At 42.0% G+C, this 11,401-nt stretch overlaps 1 protein-coding gene across 1 annotated transcript in view; it reads left to right on the top strand.

The window, feature by feature from the left end:
• Positions 1–11,401, top strand: part of Tmeff1 (transmembrane protein with EGF-like and two follistatin-like domains 1) — a gene marked incomplete at its 5' end in the record, with an annotated part of 94,688 nt that continues 83,287 nt past the window's right edge. The window contains 1 exon segment of the mRNA XM_013513288.1: positions 1–163. Within this exon segment, the coding sequence (XP_013368742.1) occupies positions 1–163 (163 nt within the window).

Below are 11,401 nucleotides of genomic sequence, written 5' to 3'. Positions count from 1 at the left end.
CCGCTCCGGCTGCCGGCCGCGCCGCCGCTCGCCTTCTGCTGCTACACGTCGGTGCTCCTGCTCTTCGCCTTCTCCCTGCCCGGCGGCCGCGCGTCCAACCAGCCCCCGGGCGGCGGCGGCGGGGACTGTCCCGGGGGCAAAGGCAAGAGCATCAACTGCTCAGGTGGGACCTCCCTCCGCGGGCGCCCGTTCTCCGCTTCCGCGGCTGGCCGGGAGAGACCCCGGCGTGGGGTCCCAGGACCCGGGCGCGGGGACCGGCGCCGGGGGCGGGGAGTGGCCGCGTGCGTCCGTGGGTGCGAGTGGCTGGGCGCGGGGAGGCGCGAGGCGGAGCGGCGGGCTCCCGGGCGACCGTGGGTGTGCTCCCGGAGCGTGTGTTTGTGTTGTGAAGGCTCCGTGGAGGGGCCGGGCCCGGGCAGCGCCGTGCGTGTGCGTGTGTGTGTGTGTAGCTGTGGGTGGGACGTGGTTAGGGGCTGCGCGCACAGGCTGAGCGCCAGAGCGATGACCATGTGTCGGGCAGGGTCTCCCGTTGGGCGGCGAGTCTCAGGGGGTCCTGGGGTTAAGGAGACGGAGTGGCGATGTAGTGCGTCCCTGTGGGTTCAGAGGTGAGATGGAGGCTGATAGTGTCCCCAGGTCTGTGGATACAGGCGGTGGGGTGGGTAGCAGTGCTCAGGAAGTGACCCTGTGGTTTTGTGTGTTGGGTATGGATGAGGTCCGGGACTCAGGTGGCCACCCTGGGATGTGCGTTGAGGAGGAAGAATGGAAGTCCCGAAGTGAACCCCGTTTGTCAGAGAGAGGGGTCTAGAGAGTCATCTTGTGTGGGGTTAGGGTGTACAGCGAGGTAATTAAATCTCCAGGAGTGTCTGTGTGTAGCAGGGTGTAACCCTGGATTATTAAGGTGGTGGAAATGATGCTGTGCCCGTGTGCCTGTGCGCGTGTGTTTTGCTGGAGAGCCTGGAGATTGGCAGCAAGGGGAGCGAGGGAGTGACCTTTCCCCTCTCACCGAGGCCGCCTGCCCTCCCGCAGCTGCCGGAAACAAAGAGCTTGCTGGGCTTTAATGGATGACACTGGGGAGGAGGGTACTGGGTAGTTAAGTTCCCTTTTCCTTTCTACAGGCTACAGGGGTCCCAGAGGAGTCCAGGGATTCAGGCCCTGGGGCAAGGAGAGGCATCCGGGTCTCATTTGGGGGTGGGTGGGTTTTCCAGGAGCTAGCCTGGCAGATGCTGGTGATCATAAGCGAGTCCTTAATAACTTAGCCTTTTGTCCATTCACAGTCCTCCACTGGTCTGTGGGTGAAGGGGGAGGAAGGATGGACATGAGGCCACTGGGGTCTGCTTGGAATCTTTGTACCTTTGAGTTTTTCAAGGGGCATTATTTTGGGGAGAGTGATGGAACAAGAGCTTATACTACTCTAAAAAAAGAAAGGCTTTGGCCTGCTGTTTAGGTTTGAAGGCCTAAAACCTTTCAGTAATTTTCGAATAGTATTTTACATGAGGGGAGAGGGGTTTTGAGAACAGTTAACAATGACATATTTATGTTAAAACCACTTCTATCCATGAAATGTTTTATTTTTCTAAATAGTAAATGGGATATGATAGTGCTTTAATAAATAACGACATATTTAAGAATAAAAGCCGTTTGTAGCGTGCCTCTTTTGTAACAAATATTGATTATCAAATTTACAAGTGATTACACTATGTCAAAGTATTTTATGGGCAAATGTGCTATGGTTATTTGTTCTTGATAAGCTAATTTGTCCTTAGCAAAACAATGTGTGTTGATGGATGTGCTTGTGTATGCTTTCTAACTCTAGTGCCTAGGACAAGTTCTAAAAAATGAAATAGAGGACTAGAAACCCACCCATATGGTGTGGGGAAAAAGGGGACTGACTTAGGGGTCCTGCTCAGCATCTGCATAGTTTGGGGCAAGTTACTTAATTTTTCTTAGTTTCGTCTATTAAAAAAGAGATTTGTATTTAGTATTTGAACCTTCTTTCAAGGAATATTTGTTACTGATCTAAATGTCAATAAATTAGCCCAGTCAAATAAAATGTTTTCTAGTGCTAAGATATACTTGAATAACTAGGTCTAAAGCTAGAGTTTTAAGTAATATTTGTAGTCTCTTGTTATTACTGATTCAAAAATGAAGTGTGGGAAAAATTCATGTGGAAAATACACATTTTTAAAAATGGATGAATTTAAGAACTGTAGTAAACTAGACATACACATCTGTTAGTACAGTTTGAGATTGTGTGTTGGTCTTTTAGTGTGTTGGTCTTAGTAGCTTTTATTATCTAGGTATTTCCTATGTAAGCTGAAGTTTACTTGTCCATATTTTTGAATTTTAAAATCTAAGGGCTGGTTTTGACTCCCTTTTGATGTTCATTTTTGCTTTTGGACCATCGTTTTGGCCTACTGTGGTCTTTGTGGATCCTGATTTTGTCAGGCTACCTGTGTTGGGTAGTCAGCTTTGTGGCAGGTATAGATGTGAAGAGTAGGTCTATAGCTTTAATTTTTATTAAATTGATAGAAGTTATGTAGATTGTGGGAAAGGATGGAACCTTGCAATATTTTACTAAAGTTTTCCTACCAAATTCATTGATGTTAGTGTATTAGTCAAACAGATGTTTGACCACAGCTATGCATCCTCTTGAGTTTAACAGATTTTTTAGCTTTGGCAGTTCAGCATTTTCCATTTTGTTCACCAGCTTATTGTTAAAAGATTTTGTCAGATTGACTTGGTAGAGTCAGTTATGTAAGTGTCCCTATCATCTTCCCTTTTTTCCATTTTAGTAATCCTGTCAAAAAACAAAAAAACCAAAAAACAAATATTGTAGAGCCTGTCTTAGTAAGGAGCCTGGAGCCTGTGTTGGCTGGTAGCTCTTTCTCTTTTTACTGTATTAACAGACTTGTTATATACCCATTCTAGAATTTTTTGAAACATTGTGCCATGGTAGTGCATAGGTGTTTTTCTGGATCTCTGTGTTGCTTTTTTTTGAAAATTGAGGATGCATTCTTTCATTTCTTGGCATGTGGCATCTTGTCAAGATTGCATAAATAACCAGCAGTTATTAATGAGATCTGAAAAAATCATGAAGTTAAATTTGATCAGAAAGCAAATAGTGGGCTGGGCATGGTGGTGCATGCTTATAGTCTCAGCACTTAGGAGGCTGAGGCAGGAAGATTGCCATGAGTTCAAGGCCAGCCTGGGGTAAGTGAGTTCAAGACTAGCCTGCACTACATAGTAAGACCTTATCTCAAAAAAAAAAAAAAAAAGAAAAAGAAGCAAGCAAACAAGCAAGCAAGCAAATACTTTTGAATTAGCTCTATGTCCCATTATTGTCCCTATCTGTGCTACTTGTTTTGGATGTTAGCTCCCTTTTATTAGAATTCTAACTTTCCAAGCTTGAGGATCAGGCTCCTTGGTGAAGACATGCTATGAAGCTGAATGGGGCTGCATTGTCTTTTCATGGCTTGGTTATTACCACATCATCCCTTAGCTGTGGACCCTTTGTTTATCTCTCCTCGTTCTAAAGAAGCCCTTTTTGTTGTCCCCTTCCCTACTCATTTTGGCTTCAGGCTGTGTACCTCTTATCTTTGATTTTTATCTTTTTATTTATACTTAAAAAAAATCTAATGAAAAGATTCACTTACAAGAAAGTTCTCTGTTTATCCAAAGAGAAAAAAAAAAGGCTGACAATACATGATATTTGTGAAGAAAGAACTTTGAGCTCAGGAAACCAGATAACCTTAGACATGGCTTTTTTTCCATTTGTAACAATGATTCTCTTTGGCTTTACGGTCTCTGAGAAAAACAGATGAAATTAAACATATGAGGCATTTCTAGCTAACCATACTGAGACCAGTAAGCAGCATTTGGTGATAGATACAAGGTGAAGAATTTGAACAAGGTTTTGAAAATGTTACAGAAGTTAGAACTAGCCGGGCATGGTGGCACATGCCTATAATCCCAGCATTTGGGAGGCTGAGGCAGGAGGATCGTTGTGAGCTCGAGGCAGCCTGGGCTACAAAGTGAGCTCAAGGCCAGCCTGAACTGCATAGTGAGACCCTGTCTCAAAAAAAAAAAAAAAAAAAAAAAGGTTAGAACTAAAGTGTTACAGTTTTAAAAGTGTTACAGAAGTTAGGAGTTTGAAGGTGGGTCCTCTGGGCTGTTATATGTTGATAAGAATGTGGGGCCTATAAATGTTAGATTGAGAGAATTGCCTTGTTAGTGGCAGCTCAGAGTTCTGGGGAATAAAAAGTGAGTTTTTCTAATTAGTCTGAAGTCTTGGTCAGGACACTTCTTAATCCCTGATGTGTAAAATGCAAATATTAATTTATTTAGTGAGCCTTGATTGATTGATTGCTTGTATAATCTAATATACCAGATGGTAAGGGAAATACATGAGATGCTATTTCTCCCCTCAAGGGCCTTATAGTCTAACAAAGGTGGTCAGCCCCATACAAATATATTCAGTGGAAATTTCTGCTGAGCATATGTGGGCTTGCTTTTTACCCCTGTCTGTAAGCATTTTTGAATACTGAGAGCAGTGGAATTTTTAAAAAGTTGTACAGTCAAGTGGTTTATAGAATCTTCACAAAGCTGGACAGCCATCACTACTAATTCCAGAACATCATCTTCACCCCAAGAAGCCACCCTAGAAAAAAAGCAGAAAAAAAAAGGAAGAAACCCTATACCTATTAATAGTCATTCCACTACTAATGCACATTATTTCCTCTGTGGATTTGCCTATGCTGGATATGCATGTAAATGGAATCAGAAAATAAGTATTTTGTATGTGGCTTCTTTCACTTAGTGTTATGTTTTCAGTGTTCTTGGAATAGCATGTGTTAGAACTTCATTCTTTTTATGTTTGAATAATATTAAGTTGTATGGATACACCACATTTTGTGTATCCATTCCCCCACTGATGGGTATTTGGGTTGTTTGTACTTTTTGGTGATTATTGTTACCTTCCCTTAATCCTGTACTATTAGTCTGCCTTAATCTTGTTTACATTTTTGTTGTTGTTTGTTCTTGTGGTACTAGGGATTAAACCCATGGCCTGGTGCATGATAAGCAAGTGCTATGCCATTGAGGTATGTTCCCAATCTTTTTTTTTTTTTTAAGTTTCAACCTTTTGAGACAGGGTCTTGCTAAGTTTCCCCCAGGCTGGCCTCAAAGTTGGGATCTTTCTGCCTTATAATTCTGTCTTTGAGATACGCTTTATCCGGTCCCTTTTTAGATGGGCTGGCTGAAACTGGTTGCATCTATGGCGGTTGCCACAGTGACTGCCAGACAACTTTAATTCATTGTAATCCCAGCTGTTTGCTAAATGACATAACTCTGGCACCATGACAGTTGTCATTTACCATGATGTTGACTGGAAAGGACCATAAAAGGAGAAAGAGATGGCACTCAAATTTCCAGTAAGGACATGATTGTTTCTTCCCTTTGTCAGCCTGTTCTGTCACCTTATTTCTTATACCCTGTATTAAAACCTCCCAATTTCCAATGGGTGGAAATGATGGTTTGTGAGCTTATCTCTCACTTCTCTACACCTCTGGGCCAGGAATTAAAAGTCTCCTTCCCTGCTCAGTTGGTCCTCGTTATCTTTGTTATTTCACATTTCCGAGACCCCAATTTGGGGTCAGAAATTGGTAACATAGGGCCAGCGATATAGCTCAGTGGCACAGTGCCTGCCTGGCAAGAGCAAGGTCCTGAGTTTGATTTCCGATATCAAAAAAAAAAAAAAAAAGAAATTGGTAGCAAAATGAGTAATGATGCTATAAGTTTCATGTACAACTTTTACTTTCAGTTCTCTTGAGTATATACCAAGGAGTGGAGTTATTGGGTGAGATGATGACTATTTTACATTTTGAGGAACTGCCAAATTCTTTTCCAAAATGGCTGTACTATTGTATATTGCCACCAGCAAGCAATGTATGAGGTTTCCAGTTTCTCCCCATCCTCTTCAGCACTTGTGTCTTTTTGGTTATTGCTACCCTAGTTGGTGTGACATTGTCTTCTCAGTGCAGTATGATTTTGATGTGCATTTTCCCAGTGGTTGGATTTCAAACGGCATTTCATGTGTTTATTAGGCACTTGTATATCTTGTTTACAGAAGTAATCTATTCAAATCCCTTGTTGTAATTTGTACTTGATTTTGACATCTTAGATTAATCATTGCCTTAGTAAACCATACTGACCAACTCTTCCACAGCAAACCTACCTTCAAAGTGGTAGGTTAAATCTAGGCTGTGTATCATTTTCTGCATACTAAGGGTCGGTTTGGTTTTCTCCATCTTATTTATAATACCAAATGGTACTTATGAGCATAATTTAATAAATATTACTCAAATCAAGAAACATGGATACAAAACATTTTTATGAGATGTTTTGGAAAGATTTGACAAAGTCAAGAAGCTAAAAGAATTGCCTTTGAATGATTTGAATTTATGATCAAGACAACCAAAGTAGAGAGGAAGAGAACCCTCTTAATCTTCGGAAGATTTCCCAGAAAACACTAAAAGTATTTTTAAGTTCTTGTAAAGCAAAGAACCTCATGGACAATGAATTATCATTGAAGTTTAATCTAAGAAAATGGGGAACTGCATTTAGCGGACTCATACTCAAAGAAAAGTTCATAGTGCTACATTGGGAAATAAATGTACACTTATATTTTTGAAGTTAAAATATGTCTATCATTTACAAATAATTTTCTGTTTTAACTGGATTTCTAGATTGATCAGCAATCAGTCTTGTATATGTTCAAAAAGAGGGCTCCCCTGTACAAGGTACCAGAAGGGAAGGTACAGAACAAAACTGAGGGAATGAATAATTCTGATTTGTAAGGATCAAGAACAGTTCACCAGAGTGGTACTTAGGCTGAGCTTTACAGGGTGGTAGAAAGTCATCTTGAAACAGTACGTATGCTTTTGCCTGAGGCTTTTACTATTGGTGCTCCCTGTGCCTGGAACATTCCCGGTTATTTATCCTGTTGACTCCTTGAGGTCTTTGCTCTAATGTCACCTTCACAATGATGCCTTAAAATTGTAGCCTTCTGCACCTTCTGTCCCCTTTTTCCCTCTTCCTAACCCTCCTTCGTGCTATTTTCTTGTGCTAAAATACCTTTTCCTGTGTGACCTGGGTCCTTGCTTTTAGTAATAATGGAAAGTAAGACTAAAGTACAGATCTACAGGAAAATGCTTTAATTAGAAAGTAAGAGAAAATAGTAAGGGAGTATAGCTTGAGGAGCTGACAAAGATCAGGCTAGCTTTTAACAAAGGAGAGTAAGAAAAATAGGAAAGGGTTCCAACTTGAGCCATTGGAGGAACACACTCTGACGAAGGGAATCAGACTGGGCCACCCACAAAAGCAGAAGGCCAGCTTTTAAGGATTAGGGGGTGGGCTAGGGGTCTGGTTGATCATCCCAAGTCCTGGTTTGTAGCCCTAGGAATCCTCAGGGCTTGAGGCATGAATGACTAATTGTGGTTTTCCTGGAATCCAAGTGATCAGGTAATCTTTGTGTCCTCAGTCTTGAAGAGAGGTGAAATTATGTACCTTCAGGGCTAATCAGTCTTGTTTTGTCATCTTTTAGACAGACTTTCCCTGATTATTCACATACAGGACCTGTATGAAGAGCTGAGAAGGGATTTGATCATAGCGTTAAGGTAATAAAGGACAGATAATGAAAGTCAAGCCTCCTATTAGGCTTCTGCAGGCCCGAGTGAAGGGTCATAGTTTTTGGCAAAATCTGCTTTTCAGCTCCTGACTGCCCAAGAAGAAAACACAAATCATACTTCTAATGAGCAGCAGGCTGAAGGGCCTTGGTGTCTGCCTGTCCCTTGTCCCTGTCATGGTAGCGATGTCACTACTACATGTTTATCATCTGTTTCCTTTATGCAACTCAATGTATGTCGGGATTTTTGTCTGTTTCATTCTTTGTTGTATGTACAGTGCCTAGAATAGTGTCTGGCAGTCATTTGCCCAATACATAACTCTTTCTTTGCAGGGGATACTAGGAATCGAACTCAGGACCTTGCACTTGCCAGGCAGGTGCTGCAACGCTGAGCTATATCCCAAGCCCCCAACACATACTCTTTTGTGGAACAGATTAACAACTGAATGAACATAGCAACTGGGGAGAGTTGGGAAGGGTTTTCTAGGGGTAAGGGAACAGCATCAGAAGACCCACCAAAGGTAGGAAGATGAAGGCAGTATTTTGGGACTACTGCCTGAGGTTGTGGAGATGAAGGCAGGAGATGCCATATAAACCACCTCCATATTACTAGGTGGTCCTTGAAGCTGATCTGAAAGCTTAGCATTTGCTGTAATGACAGGGAAGCTTTTAAAGGGTTTGAATAACCTTGTGTTTTTGGAAAGCAAAGTTTGGAGCTGGTGATGATGAAAGAGAGAAGAAAAGAGATAGCACTATGGTAGAAGATAACAAGATAGGGAGAATGGAGAGGACTGTTTGGCCCACACGTGTTTAAAAAGCTGTGTTAGTTGTTAACCATTAAAAATCTGGAGGTTTCAAGCCAGGTATGGTGGTGCGTACCTGTAATCTCATTACTCTGGGAGGCTGAGACAGGAGGATCCCCAGTTTTAACTCTACCTGGGGAGGCCCTGTGTTTAAAAAAAAAAAAGAGCTGGGCCTCGGGATTTAGCTCAGCGGCACAGCGCCTGCCTGGCAAGCTGAAGGTCATGAGTTTGATTCCTGGTACCGGAAGAAAAACAAACAAACAAAAGGCTGTGCATACAGCTCAGTGCCACGTCCCTGGGTGCAACCTTCAGTCTGCTTCTACGTCCCCCTGAAACCTAGAGGTTTCATGTGAGAGTCTCAATTTCTGTGTTCTCTAAACTCAGAGGCGCTGGTATCTTTGGGTACTCCTTTCCACGTAGCCAGAGCTGTCAGTGAGGCATGGGCTCTTTGCTTTGTTGGCACTCATCCAGCCAGCCTGTTCCCCTCATCATGTTCTGCCTTGTCTCCTGGCTGTCCTCCTGGGGTTTGGGTGCTGTGTGATTCGTTTCCTTTGGGATGGAGAGCGTGTTTGGAGGAGACTCAGCTGGGTGTACATTGTTTCATCTTTTACTTTGGTTATTCACAATCACCAAGTTAGTTGCAAACCCTTATTTCTGTAGTGCTCTGCTCTTCCCGTCTAAGCACTCCTCCTGCCTGCTGCTCTTGTAGCTTCTGCTTTACTCTGTTCTTTTCTTCCCTTTTCCCCACGTAACATCTTCTCGTCACTCTCCCAAAGGAAGAGAAAGATCATCAACGGCAGCTGGCAGTTGGGCAAAGCAATACCACTAATTCCTTCACCCGGTGTCTTCTTTCTGTCTCTCTCATTTATCTCTTCTTGAATTCACCTTCTACCTCCCTTGCTAGTCTCTGATTTTAGCATTTTTCTTGATATGCTCTAATGATGTATTTCTCATATGTTTCCTTTTTCCTATTTTTATATTACTACTTCTGTTTAAAAATCTTTTTCTAAATTTATTGTTTCTTTTTCTTTAATACTGAGGCATTTATGATAAAATTCCTCTAGTCATTGTTTTAAAACACATGAATTTAGATGTATTACAGATACTTTGTTTCATGGTTTTCCGTTATGGTCTGAGAACGTGCCATATAGAATTTCTAGGTCTTGTGTTAAAACTAGATCCATCCTAGTATGAGAACAGTTTTGTGAAAGATTCTTGTACTCCAGGAAAGGAAGTATGATTTCCTTAACTTCTCAATTTCCATATTGCTAGTTTTACTAATATTTTAAACATTTTTTATTATTTATTTATTTATTTACTTTTTTTTTTTTTTTTTTTTTTTTTTCCGGTACCAGGAATTGAACTTACGACCTTGCGCTTGCCAGGCAGGCACTGTGCTGCTGAGCTAAATCCCCAGACCCTTTAAAAAATTTTTAGATAATTTCAAACAGAAAAGTTTCAAGTACACCCACATTCTCCAGTTGTTAAGGTTTTACCACTTCCCTCTTACAGGCTTTCTCACTTTGGGTTACCTGTTCTTTTTCCTACCTATCATCTGTCCATCTACATCTGTATTTTTCTGAACCTATCTCTGCCAGGTTGGCCCCTAGTGTTATCAGGGTTCTGGGGTGCTGTGGCCTCCTAGAGATGCTTGCTAGGTTCTTGTCACTCTGAACGAGGAATTGGTCAAGACAAGGGCAAAAAGTAGTGAGGTTTTACATTTATTAAAAGTGGTAAAGGTAAGAAAAGAAATATGCTCTATGGAGTGAGTGTGGACCAATTAAAGGTAGGGAAAGAAGTATGTTCTGCAGGGTGAGAGGAGACCACTGAGGAAGCTTACAGTGGCCACCAGCTTAATGGTGGCTGGCTTTTGCATCTTCCATTCCTTAGGCTGACCATCACATCTAGGCCAACCTGCTTGCTTTTTTACGAGAATTGAAGATAGCACTCTCTGATTGGTCCCAGTTGCAGGGCTTGGCTGTGAGTGTGTGCTGGATTTTCATGGTTGACGGGTTATACCCAGGGCCAGGGATATAGCTCAGCCGCATAAGTGCTTGCCTGGCAAGCCTGAGGTCATGAGTTCAATTCCTGGTACAAAAAAAAAAAAATTGTCATACCCAGGTGCTCATACCCAGGTGCCCAGGTGCTTTACTACACCCTAATCTCCAGCCTCGTTAGCAAAGGGTGGAGTTTATTTTTAATTTTTAATTTTTTTGCTTTTTGTGACAGGGTCTCACTATGCAATTCAGGCTGGCGTTGAACTCACTAAACAGCCGTGACTGACCTCAAACTCACAGCGATCTTATCTGCCTCCTGAGTACTGGGATTACAGGCATGCACCACCACGCCTGGCAATAAAGAGTGGGATTTGATTTACTCTGCATCAGTTCTATATTTCTTTTTGTCATGTTTTGTTAATGAAATATTGAAACCTAAAAAATGCTACAGGTTATTTTTCAGTTTTCTTTAATTTTTTAAAATTCTATTTAGGACATACTTTTTTTTTAGGACATACTTCTTGAATGTTACTTTGTCTCATAATTTGATGTACTTTTTTATTTTTTACCTTTGTAAAGAGTAAATTGAAAGCATGTCTTGAAGTTTTTGTCGATCCTTTTCTCAATTTGTCTTTGTCTTTTAGTTTTTAAGTGTACACATCTTTGTTTATGTTTTTGTCTTTTTGAGACAGGGTCTTGCTCTGCAGTTCAGGCTGGCCTTGAGCTCACTTTGTAGCCCAGGCTAGTCTTGAACTCGCAACGATCCTCCTACCTCAGCCTCCTGAGTGCTGGGATCATAGGCGTGCACCGCCACGCCTAGCTCAAGTACAAGTTTGTATCCCCTAGAAATAGAAAGCATTCTTCTTTTGTAGGCATTCCACCCATTCATCTTCCTTCCTTCCTTCCTTCCTTCCTTCCTTCCT

The sequence above is a fragment of the Chinchilla lanigera genome, unplaced genomic scaffold, assembly GCF_000276665.1.
Source record: "Chinchilla lanigera isolate Chin_1 unplaced genomic scaffold, ChiLan1.0 scaffold00018, whole genome shotgun sequence".
Taxonomy (NCBI): domain Eukaryota; kingdom Metazoa; phylum Chordata; class Mammalia; order Rodentia; family Chinchillidae; genus Chinchilla; species Chinchilla lanigera.
This window is presented reverse-complemented; position numbering and strand designations above follow the sequence as displayed.